The 22,026-nt window shown below is 40.4% G+C and overlaps 3 protein-coding genes across 6 annotated transcripts in view; all 3 read left to right on the top strand.

The window, feature by feature from the left end:
- Positions 1-2,788: 2,788 nt before the first annotated feature.
- On the top strand, positions 2,789-4,407 carry LOC119490067 (transcription factor HES-2-like). Its single transcript, XM_037773280.1, has 3 exons — positions 2,789-3,079; positions 3,188-3,371; positions 3,487-4,407. Exons 1-3 carry the CDS (start codon positions 2,984-2,986, stop codon positions 3,852-3,854), a joined length of 648 nt encoding a protein of 215 aa, XP_037629208.1. The 5' UTR covers positions 2,789-2,983; the 3' UTR covers positions 3,855-4,407.
- Positions 4,408-10,357: 5,950 nt separating this feature from the next.
- On the top strand, positions 10,358-12,023 carry LOC119490073 (transcription factor HES-2-like). Its single transcript, XM_037773288.1, has 4 exons — positions 10,358-10,834; positions 10,936-11,031; positions 11,146-11,233; positions 11,349-12,023. The coding sequence occupies exons 1-4, from the start codon at positions 10,745-10,747 to the stop codon at positions 11,663-11,665; spliced, it is 591 nt and encodes a 196-aa protein (XP_037629216.1). The 5' UTR covers positions 10,358-10,744; the 3' UTR covers positions 11,666-12,023.
- A 3,492-nt stretch (positions 12,024-15,515) lies between these two features.
- Positions 15,516-22,026, top strand: part of acot7 (acyl-CoA thioesterase 7) — a 71,082-nt gene continuing 64,571 nt past the window's right edge. Inside the window, exon 1 of one of the 4 annotated variants that reach the window (XM_037773236.1) lies at positions 15,516-15,803. In XM_037773236.1, coding sequence (XP_037629164.1) covers positions 15,754-15,803 — 50 coding nt within the window. In that variant the 5' untranslated portion in view covers positions 15,516-15,753. Of the gene's footprint in view, positions 15,804-21,571; positions 21,787-22,026 lie in introns of those variants that run through there. The other 3 variants (XM_037773237.1, XM_037773234.1, XM_037773235.1) reach the window with 3 other exon arrangements.

The following is a 22,026-nucleotide window of genomic DNA, read 5'->3' as shown; positions in this document are numbered from 1 at the left end:
CACAGATGGAGACCCACGCCGCTGTAACCAGGACAAAACAGCTCCCATCCCAACCGAAGCTTCTCATCGCACTTTTTTTTTTTTTTAGTTCTATCTCGAAGGGCCAGTTCCCTGACTGGACTTGATGGCAGTTATTTGGGGCCCCATGGGGGCAGGACGCGTGCACAACCATCTATAGCATCTATAATGCTTGCAAATGAGGGAGGAAACCCTGAAGCTGCAGCAGGACAGCTTGCAACCGAAGAGCAGCTTTATCTTTACCAACATGTTGAGAGCTTGTTGAACTACATATCTGTTTCCAAATGGAAATACATCAACTGACATTTAACACTTTCAGTGTTGAGCATGTTCCATCTCTTTAGTCGTTCCTTTAAGCCTTGAAGAGCTTCAGTAAACAGCTCCGTGCGTAAAAGTTGTGCGTAAAGCTGCTATTTGCCATATTGATCAGATTTAGTTCTCCTTCCACATTTTCAACATAGAAACTCCATTCAAACATCAAAACGTGCAGCTCAATTAGGAATCGATGGCTCTTACTTTTCTCATTCATAACTTTCATATTTTCAGAATTATTAATGATAATTCATCACAAATTCTCCATTGAAATGAATGGAAGAAATGTTCAGTTTAAACATTTTCAAGCATTTTCAACTCTTCACTGCTCATTCATACTTTCACCTAGAAACTCCATTCAAACTGTAAAATGTTCCACAACTTTTCAATGAAATTCATACAAATTAAAACCCATTAGCACTTTTCCATCTATTCCTACTTCCCCACCTTCTTCTCACAACATTTAAATCATCATTACAGCGTAGCGTCAGCTCTTCAGCATCCAGCATTCACACCGCAATGTCTTCAGAAACTGCTTTTCTAGTTTTATTTGGTGTCTTTCATGTGAACTTTGTCGTATCAGGACGTCTTTTTAGCATCTTGCTGTTTATGCTTGGTTTGCTTTGTATGAACGTATATTGCTATATAACTATACTCCATTGTGTCCAAACCCCCCCCCCCTCCAACAAAGACAAAAAACCTAGTTGAAGCACATTGATGATGATGATGATGAGGATGAGGATGAGGGTGCACAAGAAGAGGAGCTGGTCCGGGATGCTGATGGGAGCAGCAGTGGGAGACAGAGGAGTGTGTGTGTGTGTGTGTGTGTGTGTGTGTGTGTGTGTGTGTGTGGTGGGGGTATCCCATCTGTTGCGTGGTTGTGGCGCGTGCCGAGCGCGTGAATCCTCCTGCAGCTCGCTGCTCTGTGTCTGGTCTGATGGTCTGATGGTCATCAGCAGAGATGACCTGAAAGTCTTCATAAAGATGTTGAAATAAAACAGTTTGAAATATCTTTAATGTTTTATATTTAATATTGTGTTTGTTTAGTTTTTAAGAGATTTTTAATCACGTTAAAAGAGGTCCAGTTTTGTCCTGAATCCTGTTCCTCATCGTGTCATCCAGGCAGTGTCAGAGCAGACTCTACTGAATGACTCCTTTGTGTTCATGTATTCAGATGCACGCACCTCTCTGTGTGTTGCAGGTTGTGACGTCACCCAGTCTGCTCCAGGTAAACACCGTGTTGTTGAGATGTGAAACAAGCTGCTGAGGCTCCATAAGCAGATGTTAATCCATACATAGCGTGGCTTGGGTATCTGCTTTATTAATGTAGGAATAGATTAGTCCTGTCAGCCCAGAATCACTCATCTGGTTCTGGCTTTCTCTCTTTGTGGCAAATCGAGTCCATAAGCATTTATATATATATATATACATATAATCTATGTTATTTTCATTATTTTGATTTAACTTTTTATTGTTCATTTATAGCAGTGCAGCTTTCAGGTATCTCATTAAACTAAATTTATCTTCTACCGAGTTAGCAGCTCATTTGTGGGGATTTTCGGATGTAAAAGTGAACACTATAATAAACAGAAATATTGTCAAATTAATAACAAAGCCAAGCGAATAAAGAAACAATCCTTACTGTACACTGTAAAAAAAGTGTAAAAGTGTAAAATAGCGGAAATTTACCGCCAGAAAATGAAGTTAAAAAACGGAAAAATACCGTTAATTAACATAAATAAACTGTAAAAAAACAAACAGTAATTATCTTTATATAATTAGCCTTTATTACTGTAATATCAGAAGAAATATTTTACTTTTAACATATATTTATTGTTAGAATAGTCATACACCGTAAATATAAGACTATTTACATATAAATCACAAATGAAACATGTCATTTTACGTTGCAAAAGACCAAATTTACATTAACTCTCAGAAGTTTTGCAAAAAAATCTGTATTTTTACAAGAAATATTTTTACAATTCCATGAAATCCTTTTCTTCTAACATAAATGAATTGTTAAAATAGAGTCATAGACCTCTAAAAAACAGAATAATTATCTTTAAAAATGATCAAGAAAAGCTTAAATATAGATAATTAATTGTGATTATCAAAAATACTGTAAATCTAAGACCATTTACATATAAATCACAAATGAAACATTTAATTTTTACATTTTTTTCTGTCATTTTGAAATACAGACAAAAAATGTAAAATTTCTTGAAAAAAACTGTTTGTTTTTTTACAGTGTAGAAAATAACAAAAGATCAGCTATGTGATAAAACATTCATGTTAGACAAACAGCATCGTTATATTATATGGCGTCTGTGCGTAATTGGATCTTGGATGAACGTTAAAGCTTTACATTTTAAACGCAATAACGCGCAACATCGTCACGAAACTCCGCATACCAGCGGTAGAGACGCAGATGGTCCAGACAGGAGCTCCTCTCCTCTCCTCTCAGCTCCCAGAGGCATCACCCCCCCCTCCTCTGTGCCAAACCCCCCCAGACACCATGGCTTGTGTTCCTCCCCTCTGACGCGCTGGACCCTCATAAATAGGAGGCTGTCCAGCTCTTTGGCACACTTCAGCTCAGCCTCTCCAAGAGCAAACATCTCCCCTCAAAAAGCAACAAGCAGCAAACTGAAAAATGAGTCCCAGCATCACAGCTGAGGCCAGCCAGCCTCCTCCTGCAGCAGCCAGGTCCACCGTGGCCCAGAGAAAACAAGCCAACGAACTGAGAAAGGTAAGAGAAAGAGAGAGACGCTGTGGAGCTCTTCATGTGAATGATTTCATATTCCACTCTTTTAAAAAGTGCAGCTGAATAACCGTTTTCTCTTGATTCCTTCTATAGACTCTTAAACCCTTGCTGGAGAAGAAAAGACGTGCTCGTATCAACGACAGTCTCAGTCATCTGAAAAGCCTGATTCTTCCTCTGGTTGGCAAAGACAACGCGCGCTACTCCAAGCTGGAGAAAGCTGATATTCTGGAGATGACCGTCCGTTTCCTCAGAGACCTTCCTTCCACTCCACTCAAAGGTATGCACCATCCTCCATCTCATGAAATATACCATATGCATTGCAAAAAACTATCTTTAATCTGAGATCTGCACATGGAATTCAAGTCACTGATCAAATGTCTTCATCCCTCCAGACTCTACAGACAGTTACAGAGAAGGCTACAGAGCCTGCCTGCAGCGCGTCTCCACTCTGCTCCCCAAAACCAGCCTGGATCAGGACGCGTGTCAGCGGGTCAACGACTTCGTCCAGCAGTCCACGTCCTCCACCGTCACCAAGACCTGCATGAACTGCTGTGCACAGAGCTCCAGGACTTTCCCTCAGATGCAGCAGAGACTCCTGAGCCTCAAATCCAGCTTCAGCTCCAGACTGGAGAGCCAGTCCTGCAGCAGCAGCAGCAGCAGCAGTAGTAGTAGTAGTGGAGGTGATGGAGGCGCAGTGGCTCCCAGCAGAGCGCAGTCTGGTCTGCAGCCTGTCAGCGCTGCCATGTGGAGACCTTGGTAGACTACATGGACATTTATCCTCATGCATGTTATTTATTTTGTGATGTTATTTATACTACTTGTATTAGTCTTAGCGATGAAGAATTGTTGGAGTTTGCTGTACAATGATTTAATTCAGCATTTGGCTGCTCATGTTGCGTTCAATGCCATGAGAGCACAGATCTTAAAGAAGTCTTATGAGCTTTTTAAATCGCAATCCTCTTTGGGGTTTCAAAGATCCGGGTTGTAGACAACACTTTTGTAAAACCCCAAGGGTTATTTTGTTTGAGGTTTGCACGATGGACTTAAAAGTATTTTGGTCTGTGCAAAAGAATAGTCTGTAAAACACTGTGTGTTAAATAGGATGATGTATTATTCACTGATGTTATGTATGAAAAAAAAAACATGTTTTGTGACACAAGTTTTTCAATAAATGTACATTTCTGGAATATTGTTGTGCTGTTTGATCTTTGATTTTATGGTATTAAAGATCTCAAATGTATCATCAGAGTAATCTCAGTTATATGAATGGAAGGGAAAAGGCGCGCAAACGAATAAAGCCACACGCACGCAGGTCAGCCTGAGCCCATTGATGCTGATGAGCAGCTGCTCTATTGTTCCAGATGTGAGAGAGGCGCCTCTCTGGTTGCCGCCAAACTGGTGGGAAGAAAGTTGTGTGATGGGAAACACACTGAGATGACTGCATGTTGTGAATTAATGACACACATACTTGTTTCTCAGTAATTTTACAATATGTAACCTAACATATCAGTGATTGTCAATAGCAGGCTTTTTTTTTTCAAGGTTGTTTTCATATATGCAATCCACTGTTTGTAATTACAACAGTCTATAAACCAACTTTTAAGTAGATGAGCTTTACAGACAAACCCATCAAGTACACTATAGAGAAAACAACCTCAACATTCAAAACCAAAACTAAACCAAGAAAAGAAATAACAATAATAATAATGACAAAAAAAAAGAGTAGAGTTAAAAAAACAAAAAAAAAAACAATAATAGTACAAAAATACGAGAGTAATAATAAATGAAATCAACAAATACGGTAAGTTGATAAGTTTAAAGGTAAACTTGTGGTCAGACTATTTTACATCTCACAGTAATAACTCATTACTATAAGGTTGTTTTTCTGATATCTGTAGGCCTGTCCTGAATTTACCACTTTTACTACATGATGTTGTAAATGAATCCTTCTGTTTGTGTTTCTAATACGAGTATATAGGGAAGAGCAGGGTCGCTTATCACACAAAATAATCTTCTATCACTCACAGACTACTTGAACAGTAATGAATATAATTTTATCCCTAACAGGTGTCTGCTAACAATTTACCAAGTTTTTTTTGAATAATAATCTTTATTTGCACCTTTCAGTTACAAAGTGTTTGCACAGAGACAATGAAATACAGACAAAATGAAAACAACAATAAAAGAACCAAACATAAAGACCAAATGATGAGAAAACTAAAACCTGTAACCAGCGGTATCAAAACAACAAGTTACAACACGTATGCCAAAAGAGGACAATATAAAAGGTGTGGAAAAGGTGCACCAAGCTGTTGCCTTATGGAGTTAAAAGGCGATGTAGTGAGTTTTGGCTGAGAAAGGAGTAGAGGGGCGTTGCAGTAATCTAAACGTGACGTTGACTACTCTATTGAGGTCATGAGTTGATAAAAATGATTTTATTTTAGAAATATTTCTGAGGTGAAGGAAGCAGGATTGCACCACCCGTTTTATTTGCACCTCAAAACAAAGCCTTGTGTCAAATAAAACACCCAAGTTTCTTGCAACTGGTTTAATGTTGACTGAGAGGGAATCGAGACTATCTTCTAATTTGGCGTTGTGACTGAGGGGTTCAAATAGGAGAACCTCAGATTTGTCAGAGTTCAACTGAAGGAAGTTCTGGGACATCCAACAGTGTATATCGGCCAGGAAGGCCTTGATGGATGTTAAACAGCTGGAATCTGAGATTTGAAGTGGGAGATTTTTAAGTTGAATTGGATATTTTGCTTATGGATGACATGACCTATAGGGGGAGCATATACTGTATATATATATATATATATAGAAAATAATAATGGGCCAAGAATTGACCCTTGCGGGACACCACAGGAGAGATGGGCAGAGATGAGATCAAACCAAATGTGAAAAGTACAATTTGGTTAAATGTACAAAGAGTGCATTTCCCCCAAATTCTGCCTCCTCGTGACGGTTGGGACGCCTCATTCTGGGCTAAAAAAATAATATGGTTTAAATTTAAAAAATTGCAGTCTAAATTTGAACATCTTACATTTACAATGGCGCTTGTTCACATGTTTCTTTGAGAAAAGAAAACATTTGTAAAATTATTATATTTTCATAAATAACTGAGATATAGAATTTGGCGAAAAGTGTTTCTGACTGGCTTCAGTGGATCTCAATCAATTAGGAAAAGCCTTTGTCTTGTTTTTGTCTGAGTTTTTGTTGATTTTCAACAAAGTAGGAACTATAAAGAATACTGTTCAGAAAACATTGCCATAGTGCACTACTCATTAATATAACCTACACCGATCAGCCATAACATTCAGACCACTGACAGGTGGAGTGAATAACATTGACTATCTCGTTACAATGGCACCTGGCAGTGGGGGGGAATGTATTAGACAGCAAGTGAACATTTTGAGCTTTGAGCTTTGTGTTGGAAGCAGAAAAATGGGCCAGCGTAAGGATGTGAGTGACTTTGACAACAAGGGCCAAACAGTGCTGGCTAGATGACCGGGTCAGAGCATCTCCAGAACTGCAGCTCTTGTTCCCAGTCTGCAGTGGTCAGAACCTACCAAAAGTGGTTCAGGAAGGAAAACCGGTGAACCTGTGACAGGGTCAGACCTGAGACTCATTGATGCACGTGGGGAGTGAAGGCTGGCCCTTGTTGTCCGATCCAATAGAAGAGCTACTGGAGCTCAAACTGCTGAAAACGTTAATGCTGGTTCTGATAGAAAGGTGTCAGAACACACAGTGAGGAGCTGTTTGTTGCTTATGGGGCTGCGTAGCCGCAGACCGGTCGGTGTATATTTTTATAGAACTAATAGAAAATGTGTTACAAGGTCTAACTATTAACTATGAAAGACATTTTGTCTAAAAAGTGGAGGAAAGAGAACTAAAGCGGTCCTCTAATATGGTGACCTCTAAAAGCTGAGATCGACAGTGTTCAGTTGTTCTTGTCCACACTGTGGTCACAGTGGGGGTTGGGGGTGCCAGAGACAGATCTGCTATTACTACGCAGTCTCTCTCTACCCTTAACCAGGCTGGAGTTATCATACACAGATATCGTAAAGAGAAAATGTTGGCACTGATAATAAAACTTGAATTAAATATGGGATTTTGCAGGAATTGTCAGGTGATGGGGTTGATTAACTATTCGATGGTTCTGTGGCTCAGTAGGGAGCTTTCCAAATTTTGAAAAATGATCTTTGCTTGGGTCCTTAATAGAAATCCTGTGTTACAAACTGGAGATATGGGGTTTAAAAGAAGCATGCATTTAAGAGGCATACAGGCTCTAATGAAAGCTGCTGTTGAGTTGCATTATGTAGAACTTGCTTCACACTGTACACACAGGCTATCTCGGCCACTGCTGCATCGATTCTTCTTTTTACGTGCCTCTTTTTAGTCTTCCAGCTTTTTATAGAAGTGCAATGCTATTCATTGGAGTAGGCAACTTTATTGCAGTTGGATCAGTATTTGCATGTTGGCTTCACATTACATCGTTTGATTCTGATCATCAGGTTTCAGGTGGGATAATCCAGCTGGTAGCAAAGAGCAAATTAAGTTACAGCATTCTAGAGAAAATGAGTTCTCATTTGAATAAATAAAAAGTCCATGTTGCTCGGTTGATCAAGTAAAAAAAACAAACTGGAGATATCCTGTGTATCTATTTGCTGACATATAGTATGTTCTTTACTCCATTTAAAACCTTATTTGTTGAAGGAGCAGATGAGTGATGCCCAGTTTGATGCTCTGCTCACACAGACAGACATGTGGAAGCAAAAAGCTCAGTCTGCTGTTAACAAGACTGACTCAGGAAAGGACTGGAGGCTTTGTTCAATGGGTCTTATTGTTTACTGTTGCAAACTCATTTATTTCTATATATAAATATAACATAAAATATATATATATATATACTGTATATATATACATATATAATATCTGGAAGGCACAAAAACTTCCTCATACAATCAAGATGGTGCACAGAGATAAAATCCAAGTATCCATCCATCCCTCCCTCCACAGCCCTCATGATGTGACTCTTAATTCCCATGAAGTGTCGGAACATTTCCAAACAAAGGCGCCCTGTTATCCGGCTGCACAGATGGGTTACCGACGCCCTAACTGCTTCAAAAGACAAAAGAGGACTCTAACCGTAAGAGGAAAACGGAGAAGTGTACCTCCTACCTAACCCCATCACCATCCCCCATCATCCCTCCATCATCCCTCCATCCCAGCGGGGGGTGAGGGGCGCGTGCAGAGAGTGTGCCTCTCAGGTTCAGCTCAGCGCAACAAGATCATGTCTACATGATGCTATAACCTTCACATCTCGACTCTGTAGACTTCATTTAATTTAATTTCAACTTGTAGAAATACTCCGAAAATACGCACAACTGAACCGCCCTCAACTCCATAGAAACATTCATATCCTATTGCGCATTAAAAAGGGACAAATCAAACTGCATGAGTAGTGCAGGGTGGAAAACAATGTAAGGGTTGATATATATATATCAAAAATAAGTATTTATTTATATATTACAAATTCTGTAATTCAGCTTCTGTTTGGGAAGTTAGAATAAAAGCTTCATGCTGTTTAAGACTCTCAATGTGCTTTTCTAGTGTGAACTAAAGAACCTGGAGTCATTCAGTCTGCTCTCCCAGACCAGCATCTTTATCTCCACCAACAGATTGAGCTTTGTGTGTCGTCATCACCATATAATATTGATAAACAAGCATTTCATGAAAGCTTGGACGCTGAAACATCCAGGAGTCAAGCTTAAGGAGACAACAGAGTTTCAAACAGGAGGGGGTTGGTTGGTTGGTTGGATGGTTTCGGTTGGACAACAACGTGGACCCAGAAGACGCCTGCAGATTGCAGATGGGGCACCCACGCCAAAACTGCGTGGAGATCATGTGTCGTGCGCGTAAAGTTCATAGAAAAGGAGCTTGAGTGTATGCATTGCCGTCTGTGTGTGTGTGTGTGTCTGTGTGTGTGTGTGTGTGTGTGTGTGTGTGTGTGTGTGTGTGTGCGTGCGTGTGTGTGTGTGCATGGATGAGATATGGATAGATCCATGGTGGGACTCAGGATGCTGGTGTGGTGCAGGAGGAGTGTATGGAGGAGGGGGGGGTTGAAGCCATCTGGTCACCATGGCGCGTGCTGTGCGCGTGGTTCCCCTGAGTGCAGTGGTATTTGATGGGTTGTCATGTCTCTACAGTTTTTATTCAAAATCTGGAAATCTCAAAGCTGTAATTCAAAGTTTGATTCATACCTGATATGGTTGGTTATTAAATACAGAAAATCCACAAGAAATAGTCTAAACATTTATAACACCTAATAAGTTAAACCCCATGGCATCATGTTGTATATGGAGGAGGTTATTGTGATTGAAGCTGGCTGCCCATCCTCTGTGTTTCAGCCCCCACCGCCCTGCAGGAGGCGTCGGTAGCAGCAGGATTCACCCTACAGGTAGAGACCGATGCACCCCCCAGGGCAGAAACTGCATACAAACGTCATATGCAAAACTATTGTTGTCAAAATGTAAGAGCAGATGTTATTTGAAAGTAGCGTGGCTTGGGTATGAGATTGGAGTCTGTGGACACTTTTTCATACACGCAAGCCTGACCCCTATAGGGCCAGTAGTGAATGTATTACACCCTGCTGTTCTAAGTGTGTATATTTATATATTTAAAAGGATATGTAATGTAAAAGATATGTAATCAAACTTACACACAATAAAAGACAGTAAAAGAATACTATATAGCCGATATTTGTATTGCTAAAAAGCCTGTATTTGGTTCCCAGCCACTGCGTAATTACGCACCAGTAACTATACATATTTGTGCATTTTACGAACAACCTATTCCATCTACTACATGTGAAATAATGAACTTAATTGTGTGTATATTTATTCTAAAAAGATATGTAATGTAAAAGATATTTAATCAAACGTACACACAATAAAATACAGTAAAACCTCAGCGTGGAGCAGCAACACAAGCAGGCAATCAAATGCTAGTAATGCAAACTATAAAACTTGTTGTTGTGGAGAAAATCTAATTATTTTTAAAGATATGTTTCATTGTTAGATCTCAAAATAAATGAATGTTATATAGCCGATATTTTATTGCTAAAAAGCCTGTATTTGGTTCCCAGCCACTGCGTAATTACGCACCAGTAACTATATGTATTTGTGTATTTTAAGAACAACCTATTCCATCTACTATATGTGAAATAATGAACTTAATTGTGTTCTATTTGATATGATTTAAATTGTTGTTTGTGGAATACATATTTGGCTGAATGAGCATTCGGTGCGTCCAAACTTTACGCGTCTTTACGCGCACATTTATTCAGCTTGCTGACGCAGGTTTAGTTGTATTTGGTCTCTGGATCACAGCGCAGACACGCACTGCAGTTGTCACGCGTGGATTAGAGTAGAAGACAGATGGTTATCTTACTAAATTTGATGGTTTTGTGTTGTTTCCATCGAATACGTGGCCAGACCAAATGGTTTGGTGTTGGCTTGGGGGCGTGCCCGTGACGCACGTGAACCGACGCCACCGAGCTGCATATAAACCTCAGCCTTTGACCGTTAGAGACACATCTTCCTCAGCCTCTGCTCTGGACACTTCTCTGGCACAAAGACGAAGCTGAAAATGTCTCCAAACATGACTTGTGAACCTCTCCAGTCTTTTTCTCCAAGGCTTACTGTGGCCAAAAGAAAAGAGGCTCTTGAGCTCAGAAAGGTAAGAGAAGTCACTGAATTTTGCTTCATTGTCTTAATCTCTGATGATTTTACACTTTAATGTGATGAGTGAATGCTAAATGTGATGTGTTTTCTTTTCAGACAATGAAACCTTTGATGGAAAAGAAAAGGCGCGCTCGTATCAACGATAGCCTGAACCTTTTGAAAAACCTCATCCTTCCTCTCACAGGCAGAGATGTAAGTTATTACATCCATTTAAATACACAAAGAAAAACTCCTTTCAGATACACTAAAGTCAAGGCAACGCTTTGGCTCACATGTTTAACATTTGATTTGTATTATTTCCTCCAGAAGACTCGCTACTCCAAGCTGGAGAAAGCAGACATCCTGGAGATGACTGTGAGGTTCCTCGGAGATATCCCACCTGTTAGCACGAAAGGTGAGTTCTGCTTCTGCTTGTTTTGCTGTTTTGTTGATTCACATGTATGTGTCCATACAGTGTGGACTCTTATCGTTTATAAACAACCAAACTAACATGTCATTGTCTTTTCCAGACTCCACAGACAGTTACAGAGAAGGCTACAGAGCCTGCCTGCAGCGCGTCTCCACTCTGATCCCCAAAACCAGCCTGGATCAGGACGCGTGTCAGCGGGTCAACGATTTCGTGCAGCAGTCCAAGTCCAGCACCGTCACCAAGACCTGCATGAACTGCTGCCCTCAGAGCTCCAGGACTTTCCCTCAAATACAGCAGAGACTCCTGAGCCTCAAATCCAGCTTCAGCTCCAGACTGGAGAGCCAGTCCTGCAGCAGCAGCAGCAGAGCGCAGTCCGGTCTGCAGGCTGTCAACGCCTCCATGTGGAGACCTTGGTGAACCTCATAAAAGGGTCTCCCAAAAGCCTGTAAAGTGTTTCATATGTAGGCAGCATGTTGAGATAGCATCACTTGTAAATATGCACAGTGAGTTTTCCGTCGCTCCCGTTGATGAAAAGCCAGAATTCATCGTTAAATCGTATCTGTTGAGTATTATATACTTACGTTTTGCGCACGAGTCTGTTGTCCTGTTTAAGTTGACACGTTTAGACAGTCGTATTTCTTTAAATCTGCATGTATGTATACGTTAAATATTTAGTCCTGTTTGTGGACTAAGTGATTAAGGGCCATTGAAACAGCCCTGTAAGACCCAAAGGGTCAGTCTGTATGAATCTGCACCTCAGAGTCCTGAGACTGTGCAGATGAACTCTGTAGACACATCATGTGTCAGTGGAAGTATCTCTGTTGGGATGTGTTCTGTTTTTGCTATTTACAGCAAATGTTGTATATATTTTATATAAATAAAAACTACGATGTAGTGGTAAGATATTGTGTTGTGTTTTGTTTACACTTTGAGGTTATTTGTCAGAATATTAGTCTTTTATTCATGTGCGTAATTACGCATCTTTTACGCACAGCCATACAAGGTGATATTTTAGCCATACTATGGAAAAAGGGAAAAGATTATTTAGTTGGCACACTTCACACACAAGGATAGACCTTGCATTAATTATATGGACAGAAAAAAGCGATGCACATAAAAACTGTGTGCTAAGAGGAGTTTTATTGAAAGGCAACACAAGCTGCCCCCTTCTAACAACAGGATCATGGAAACTAAAGCGTCTCCATACTTTGAGCTGCTGCAGCAAACATGGTGCATTGTTTCCTTCTATGGAAACTCCTCTCTGTTTAATGAGCAGAAGCCTTGGTGACGCATCTGTCGAGCACATTTTGAACAGAATAAAAACCGTTAGTCAGTGTGACTCCTGGATGGATGTTGTGGTGAAACGCGCCTCCAACAGGCAACATGAAGCACTAAACCAGGGGTCAGGGGTCAACAGCCTGCAGCTATCTAAAGAGACATTTTATGCAATAAAAGAAAAAAGAAATCTGTCTGGAGCCGCAAAACATTCGATCATTGTGATGAAGGTAACACAGTTTATAGTCTAAGTATATAGTATATAAGTCTAATGCAATGAGGGCCAAAGAGACAATGTACTACGGAGTATTAGGACCACATTGAGGGGAAAAACATCTGAGATTTACAGAATAAAGTCAGAATATTACGAGAAAAAAGTCGTAAATTTACGAGAATAAAGTCATATTACCAGAAAAAAGTCATAATATTGCGAGAATAAAGTCATAACTTAATGAGAAAAAAAGAAAATAACACATAAAATTACTTTATAATATTATGACTTTATCCTCATAATATTATGACTTTATTCTTGTAATATTATGACTTTATCCTCATAATATTATGACTTTATTCTTGTAATATTATGACTTTATTCTCATAATATTACGACTTTTTTCCTAAACATTTGTCTTTATTTTCATAATATTATGACTTTATTCTCGTAATCTCAGATTTATTTATTTTTCCTCAAAGTGGCCCTAATACTCCGTCGTTCCTTCGTACCATAGACCTACAACAATGATAAATAAAAATGAAAATGTAAACAAAGAACAGTTATTCATTTCCATTTGTATAAATCCACAGAGAGCCACTGGAGAGGAGCTGAAGAGCCTCATGTGGCTCCAGAGCTGCAGGTTGCTGAGAGACCCCTAACCTGCTCTGATCCTCCTGGTGGAGTACCTGCGGTCTCTGCTGCCCTCCTCCGACGGTTCTAGGTATTGACTCGGTTCTGGTTTCTATTTCCGTTTGCACAGTCATGTCGTTTTTAAGTGAAATTATTGTCATACTCTCTCGTGGACTTTTTTATTATGATCTACTTATTTTTTTATTTTTTTTAATTTTTTTTTAATGTTGCGTTTGTTTTGTTTCATTATTGTTGTCCTTTAATGTTTGTCACAGCTCTTTGTTTGTTTTCACTATGCTTCTTTTGTATGTAAATGTTTTTAATGTGTTCTGCTGTTACTATGGATACGGTCATTTTGAAATAATAATAATAATTAAAGCTGCAAGCAGCGATGAACGGGCCCTCGCCCCTTGCGCGTCGGGGATGCTGGCGGGAGGCCGACCGACGCGGCCGGGCACGGTGAAGCCGAAACTCTGACGAGCGCGACGACGCCTGCCGCAAGGCTCTACGACAAACGGATCACGAGTTATGAAAGGGGGCGTGGCTAATGTGTAGGGGGCGGGCATAACTTTCACCAATGAAACAGGCACTCTCTGCTGAGTGATATGACACCTCCCACAAGACTCTACGACAAACGGATCATGAGTTATGAAAGGGGGCGGGGCTAATGTGTAGGGGGCGGGGCTAACCATCCCCAATGAAACAGGCACTCTCTGCTGAGTGATATGACACCTCCCGCAAGACTCTACTATAAACGGTTCATGAGATATGAAAGGGGGCGGGGCTAACGTCTTGGGGCGGGGCTATGAGTATAATTTTTCATATACATGTCATCAGTACTGGAGCACCATCATACCTGAGAAATCTGGGGCAGATCGGACTATGTACAGTTGAGTTACAATAACTGCCTGTTTCATGGCGAATGGCTCAAAATGGCCGCCACGCTACGGTCCGATCGTTAAGTGAAAACTCACGATTTTAATAACTTTTCATCCTCAAGGTCTTAAGATGGTCCTGACCAAATTTCAAATCGATCTGATTAAATCTGTAGGAGGAGTTCGTTAAAGTACGCGGCCAATAAAACGCTAAAAGTGACATGAAATCCAATATGGCCGACTTCCGGGTGGGCGGAGCTAATGAAACCCAATGAGGAATATGTTTCAAATGATGAGTGGGATATGCATACCAAATTTCATGAATATCGGATCAACTTTGACAAAGTTAAAATTTCAACGCGTTAGGGGGCGCTATAGAGCCGGCTAAACACACTGAGCCTAATGGCTACACATTTACATAAAGTTCACAGGTGTCTATCATTTTGCCAAATTTCATGAGTTTTCGAGTACCTAAAGGTATGTTCAAAATCTAAAAGACATAAGGGGGCGCTAGAGAGCAAATATGCCACGCCCAAGCAAAATTTCACTACTAAAATAAAGTAATTACTAGTTTGGATATGCGTGTAAAGTTTCATAAATTTTTGTGCATCCTAAAGTCTTCAAATATGCGTTCGTAAATTCTAAAATCACGCAGGAAATCCAACATGGCTGACTTCCTGTTTGCCGAAAAAATCTCAAAATCATTTAATCCAGGTATGAGGGCGTGAGCAATGACATACTTGAATTTCGTGAAGATCGAAGAAACTTTCTCTGAAAAACTGCGTACGTTAGGGGGCGCTATGGAGCCCCCTGGAGAAACCCGAGCCCAGTCACTCCAGAACATTGAATTTCCCACCAGTTCTGACGCATACTCCACTTTTCGTGAGTTTTGGGGATGGCTAAGGTCGTCAAAAACGCGATATTCCAGCAGAAAAAGAATAATAATACCCAGAAAAACAATAGGTTCCTTGCACTTCGTGCCAGGACACCGTTGGGTCCTGGCACTTTCGTGCTCGGGCCCTAATAAAAAAAGAAAAGCTGTCCATGCTTTTCCTGTATGTGTATTTTGTACGTCAACAATTAAAGTCCCCCCTGCTACAACAGGCAACCCGGAACCATGAAAACACCATCGTTTCATTCATTCATTCATTCAAGTAAAGTTATAATACAGATCATTTGGCTGATATTGATGACAAAAAGAAAAGTATGACACACCGGTTTTGAGAATGTTCACAAAAAAAAATAATTTAAATAAAAATAACATAAGCAACATATTGACTCAGCTGCATGTGCACGTCTGTGAAGTCTCATTCTAAACCCTCAGATGAGTCATTTCACCAGAGAGAGTCGAGCAGCCGGATGACACCAGAGACTGACTTCCCTTCACCATCACAGGAGTCCTGCTGCAACACGAGACACACAGACCCAGAGAGCTTATCACCACCATCCTCCTCATCCTCTTCCTCCTCCTCCTCCTCCTCCTCCTCACCAGCAGCAGCAGCAGCAGCAGCATGTCGGTACCTCTGGCGCGAGATGCAGCATCCCCCCTCCAGCTATGCAGGTACAGTAGACGTTTGATAGGACTCATTAACACACCTCATTAACACAACCTTCACCAGCTGTTACTGTCGAATAACTGAGGAGAACAGCTCGGTTACCGGCGTCTCTGTGTCCTTCCTCACCGGATGATCACCCAGATAATCCGCTTCTCGTCCAGCTGGAACAGTCAGTGAGCTACACTGTTATACTGTGTTCAGCTGCTGGTCGACTGGGTTCAATCCTCTCTGCTTTATGATCAATAATACGGCATGTTTTCAGTGTTATTTCTCATCTGTGTCGCATGTCGCAGCTCTGTGATGACCTCAAAGCGGTCAGCACCGACAGGACACGCACATAAACTCCCAAGGACACATTAAAGGTCCCATATCGTGCTCATTTTCAGGTTCAAACTTGGATTTTGTGTTTCTACTAGAACATGTTTACATGCTGTAATGTTAAAAAACACCTTATTTTCCTCACACTGTCAGCCTGAATATCCCTGTATTTACCCCCTCTGTCTGAAACGCTCCGTTTTAGCGCATTTTGACGGAATTGAAACAGAATTGTGTTGCTAGGCAAAAGCTTGGGTCCATGTGTACTTCCTGTCAGCTGATGTTATTTACATCCACTGCAACCAGGAATAAACTGGGACACATTTAGAATGTTTACATTTAAAATTGTGTCAAGGGTCTAAATATTGTATATTTGTGACATCACGAAAGGGCAGAAAACCTGACAGCTTGTTTCAAATGCAGAGTTTCTGAATACGGGCTGTGTGTATTTCTCCATGGATTGAGTGTTTCGATACTTTCACAGTATTTATATAGGACTTAAGCCTGCTTTATAATAAAAAAACATGAAAACCTCACTTTTTTATAATATGGGACCTTTAAGATTTCACCCAAACTCCAATAAAAATTGTATTTTAAAGTGTCGGCTTGAATAATCTCGCTCCTGTTAATAGTTTTATCTGCAGTGTGTCGTTAAATGGCGTGTAGTTGATGCTTTATTATCTATTCTATTAGGACAGTAAGAGGAAGAACACTGACAGCAAACAATCAGCGGTGTGTGAATACAGTGGTGATGACTGCTTCCTATTAAAATACCTTTTGCAATGAACCGGCTTTATTTCCCAGCAGCATGCACAGCATGTTGTACTTGTGCTCGCCGATAGGTGGAGCCATACAGCTCTCTGTCACACAGTACAACAGATCTCTGTCACACAGTACAACAGATCTCTGTCACACAGTACAACAGCTCTGTTACAGTACAACAGATCTCTGTCACACAGTACAACAGATCTCTGTCACACAGTACAACAGCTCTGTTACAGTACAACAGATCTCTGTTACAGTACAACAGCTCTGTCTGCACTTAGCTGCTTCAAAACATGCCTGTCAGTTCAGGTGGAAAATGTGTGTGTGTGTATATATATATGCATATATATATATATACTGTATTGTGTTGTAAAGAGTTGGAATATGAGGCTGATCAGTTGAGCATCACAGTTTGTATCGTAGTGTATTAAGTTTCCATATTTGTGTGATGGTGCAGCTCGATGCCAGCAGGTGGAGACGTCGTCTCCACATCTGACACAGAATCTGAGTAGAAACTGTTTCACTGGGAACGTTTTGGTCGTATCTATTGATTTGAATTCGTCAGAAGATATTTCCTACACTTCCCACGGTCACATTTACCTTCAGTTCAACCTGTTGGAACAGTTAAAGGTGTGTGTGTGTGTGTTTATGCAAATATAGGCAGTTAGTCAGCTGGATTGTGCAGATAAGGCTTTGGCAGTAATTGCGGAAACTCCCCTCACTCAAAATCCAGTATGTCTTGTAGCTGCGATGTGAAGTAGTGGGTCTTACTTCTATTTTTCCACAGTAACTCCACTATGGGTTCATCAGAAACATGAATTATGTGCACTAAAAAACACTACCAACAACACAAATCGGCCTCATAGTACAGGGTACACCATCAGTAGACATCTTTAACTTGAATGGGACATTTTTTTGCATTTGCCCTTTAACTCTCCTGCGCTCCTCGTTGCTGAGTTCAAATGAAAACCTTCCTAACTGAGACTTTGCTGAGCTTGTTGCTAGTGATCCACTTTCTGGACCACCACAGCTTCCTCCCTCAACATGAATTATTCACCTACAACGTGTCCAAATATACCGCAGCCTGCTTTGTTTTTCTAAACTTCCCCTCCCACGCTCGTTCTATTGCCTTAGCTGTTTACGTCAAATTCAAACTTCCTACCACTCAAGCCACCCTGTGATACACAGACTGCTCATGACCACATGGCATCATCACTCTGTTTAGACTCTTCTTCACCACAGCTCCCCGTGATAAAATGCCTGTATACCTCTCCAAAAACAAAACAAGTCACTTCCTGTCGTCTCTTGTTTAGAGGAACCGAGGAGTCACATGTACTTTGACCTCTTCTCATGTAATCATATCACCTCTTCTTGAATGTTGTCTCTCTAGTCACCACCATTCTGACTTTTTATCATGCCTCCGGAGGCTTTATGTTTTCAGGTCGTTCGTCCATCCGGTACGTTCTTGTGATATTTCAGGGACGCCTGGAGAGAATTTCTCAAATTTGCCCCAAACGTCTACCTGAACTCAGGGATGAACTGATTAGACTTTGTTGGTCAAAGGTCACTGTGACCTCACAAAGCACGTTTTTGGCCATAACTCAAGAATTCATATGCTAATTATGACAATTTCACACAAACGTCTAACAGGATAAAATGATGAAGTGATGACATTTTGGTCAAACTTGGATGTAAACTGCAACTTGACCAGTTGGCGGAGGCGTACAAACGCGAGGCGGTAACTCTAGTTACAAACTTCAATATTTCAGAGATGCATTTTGTCCATGTTTACAGGATCATACAAAAATTCAGGGATTATATGTATTTGTTTTCATCAGTTGTGATAAACAGTACGGACCCACTGCACTGTGAATAGACAGTATTCATCAACTCTGAGTGCTGAGAAATCCCATCATCATTAGTTTAATCTGGATCTAGCCTTGTCTTTGAATGAACTTTTACCAGACTGAAAGGTTCTTGACTGTAACCCTTCTTTCTTCTTTGTTCACTATAGTTGGTCTCAAAGAACCTCAGACTGCTTAAAGGTACTATATGTAACTTTCAGAGAATCCCTGTTATTAATAACACCAGTGGCTGTAATTATATGAAAACTAAACTAAAAAAACATATATTTGTAAAGAGGCTAAAAGCATGAAAAAACTGTCAGAGAATTATTAGTAAAATGTATAGAAAATATCCATAAATTATTAGTAAAATATCCCAAAAATTGTGGAAAAATATTAGTTAAATATGTGAAAACTAAACAAAATAGCATCTATTTGCAAAAGTGCATAAAAGCATTAAAAAAAACATTCGGAAATATGTGAAAAATATCTGTAAAACGTCGGAAAATTGTTAGTGAAAAATATTTGAAAAAGAAATTATAGAAAATTATTAGTAAAATATGTGGAAAAAATAGTAAAAAAAAATATTTGAAAAATATGTGAAAATTGTCTGAAAAATATCCCACAAATTGCAATAAAATATATGAAAACTAAACAATTTCCTTTACATAGAAATCAGATTACAGGCTGTTAAAGGCAACCGAGAAAGTCGTGGAAGGTCTCAGTTTTTTAAGTTACATTACAGTCTGTACATGTAAATTGTTAGGTATAGTACCTTTAACTCTTTTCTGCTCACCTCGGATCACTGGGATATTGTCGGGGCTGTGACGCTGACACTAGCTTACTATTGCTTTCTTAAAATGTCATAGCTTAGGGTTAATCTTCCGCTGCTGATGCTTGAAAGTTGCTTTGGATGAGAGCATCAGAGTGTTTGAAAATGCAAATGCAAAAAAAAAGGCTGCTATTATTAAGCTGTGTATGTACAGTAGTGAGTGTTTGACGAATACCTGTCCTACCTGGTAATGTAAGATTGCCTGCACGGCTGAAACACAGTTCAGTCCTGCTTGTGATGGCAAACCCCACCCTGGTCACTTCTTTGTGCTCTTACTGATGAGGCAGATCGGGACAGAAATGATGCCAAGATATGATTTTCTGAAGCTAATTCACAGTTTTCGCCGCTGTTCTACTCGCAACAGGTAACAGTTAGGTGTTCTGTGTTTGTTTCAGCCAGCAGTGAGAAGATTTTCATTATATTCATGCACTTGTTCATGGCAGTAGTATGCCTTTTCGGTTATTTGTAAGCTATATTTCAATGGTGTAACTGGTCTAGATGGCACTAATTGTAAATAATGAGAATTAATGTGACAACATTTAGGTGTAGTGTGTTGGTTTTAACTTTAAAAACAAAACGTATAGGCAACTGAAAAGATGTGTAATATTCATATAAACATACTGTACGTTGCTGGGCTCTTTTAACTTCCGAGGCATGACCTCACACATCCGTGATGATAAATGACTTTAGGGTGTACACTACATACAGCTCGAGGAATTGTTGACATAGTGAACTCACAGCGACATTGTAAAGAGGCTGTTGTGCAACACTGTACGGTATGTAGGCTAATAGAAGTGATCCATCATTCTGGAGGGGACTAATAGTCTCTCCGTCCTGGCAAAGACTTTCCCCTCTAAATCAACTCTGGAAACACCACTACAACTGTTCCCTTTCTTTAAAGAGGACCTATTAAGCTCATTTACAGGTTCATACTTGTATTTTGGGTTTCTACTAGAACATGTTTACATGCTTTAATGTTCAAAAAATGCTTTATGTTTTTCATACCGGCTGTGCTGAAACACCTCTTTTCACCCTGAAAAGCCCAGTCTGCTCTGATTGGTCAGCTGGCCCACTCTGTTGTGGTTGGTCAACCAAACCAAAACTCTTCAGACTTTGCTCCAGCTCCGCTCTAACTAGCTTTGTTTAAGGGCTTACCAAACTAGCAGCTAGGCAGCTATTATGCAAATGTGTTACTTGGTGACTCGGGATATTTTCTCACTGGTTGATAAACTAGTGTCAACACCGGTGTTACAGATCACACCGGACATTTTATAAGAAAAGATGAAGCTCAATATCTGTACGGCGCTTAGCTTTGATCTTTAACGTTGGATGTCTCTGTGTCTGGCCTCTCTGGTTGAGCTTTTGCTGTGGGGCCTGCAGGTTTCCACCCGGCGTCGCTCCACCGGCTGTGACCGCTCCACACGATGAGCAATAACTCCCTTTTGCGTGGACTTTGGGTTTTGTAACTTTGCAGACCTTTTACATGCACAAAAAAATAATATAACACGATAACGGAAAGGGAAAAAAGCACAAAAGGCTTTAGGTGTGGCTTTACCTTTGCCCTTGTTAGCTTGTTTGTTTGTCTGCCAGTGGGATATCTCTAAAATCTGTACCTGGATTAAGACTAGAGGAAGACAGGTCTTGTGGCACTTATGCATTCATCATCCATTGTTGAAGAAACATCCCACGGAGACTTGTTTTCACGAATGAAGTCGTGAATCACACATCTACATTTGAACTAAACAAAAACACATTTTTAAGACTCCTATCATGTGTCTCTGTCTCTGGGCCTCCTGGCAGGTATGTCACTGAGATATTTCCTTCTCTGTCAGCCGTGTCACATAAACCAAAGGTGTGATGATGACAGATAGTTTTGGTCAACCGTCTGTATCTGTTCATCAGTGGGTGTGTCGAGATCCAGTTTGATCAGTGTGGTGACGCCAAAGGCGGTGCCAACGTTAACGTGACATCACTCACTACAACAACGTCAGGGCTCAAAATCTCAGAAGATGTGGGTGTAGAGATCATAGAAAAGGGAAGAGGGCCAGAGAGAGTCAGACAGAGAGTCAGACATAGAGCAGAGATGCGTTGCTTTAGTCCTCGGAGCAGCAATAAGGCAGCAGATGAAGCGGCTGAGAGACGCCAAGCCGGTCAGAGTCAGCCGGTCAGCAGGGATGTCAGGGAAGGTGGAGAGGCAGGAGCTCAGCAGAGCACTAAATATCAACTCAGCAGGTAGTTCATCTCTGACACACACAGCAGGAAATACCACCTTTGTTAAACTTTTAAATTGTTGTACAGATTCTCAGAGAGGTGTTGACTGAACTCTGGTCAGTTTTGAGGCTGGTTCTGAAACTGTTTATAACATTTTTGTTTCATATAATGAATATTAATTAGGGCTGTCAATTAATGTGCGATTATTCGCAAGTGAATTGCAAATTTTTTTTTCTGTTCAAAATGTACCTTAAAGGGAGA

Source organism: Sebastes umbrosus, chromosome 6 (assembly GCF_015220745.1).
Source record: "Sebastes umbrosus isolate fSebUmb1 chromosome 6, fSebUmb1.pri, whole genome shotgun sequence".
Taxonomy (NCBI): Eukaryota; Metazoa; Chordata; class Actinopteri; order Perciformes; family Sebastidae; genus Sebastes; species Sebastes umbrosus.
Note: the sequence above shows the minus strand (reverse complement) of the source record. Positions and strands in the feature narration are given on the sequence as shown.

Coding starts and splice junctions, on each gene's coding strand:
- LOC119490067 (XM_037773280.1), top strand. CDS start 2,984: ATGAGTCCCAGCATCACAGCTGAGGCCAGCCAGCCTCCTCCTGCAGCA. Junction 3,080..3,187: donor AAGCCAACGAACTGAGAAAG/GTAAGAGAAAGA, acceptor TTCCTTCTATAG/ACTCTTAAACCCTTGCTGGA. Junction 3,372..3,486: donor TCCTTCCACTCCACTCAAAG/GTATGCACCATC, acceptor TCATCCCTCCAG/ACTCTACAGACAGTTACAGA.
- LOC119490073 (XM_037773288.1), top strand. CDS start 10,745: ATGTCTCCAAACATGACTTGTGAACCTCTCCAGTCTTTTTCTCCAAGG. Junction 10,835..10,935: donor AGGCTCTTGAGCTCAGAAAG/GTAAGAGAAGTC, acceptor TTTTCTTTTCAG/ACAATGAAACCTTTGATGGA. Junction 11,234..11,348: donor CCCACCTGTTAGCACGAAAG/GTGAGTTCTGCT, acceptor TGTCTTTTCCAG/ACTCCACAGACAGTTACAGA.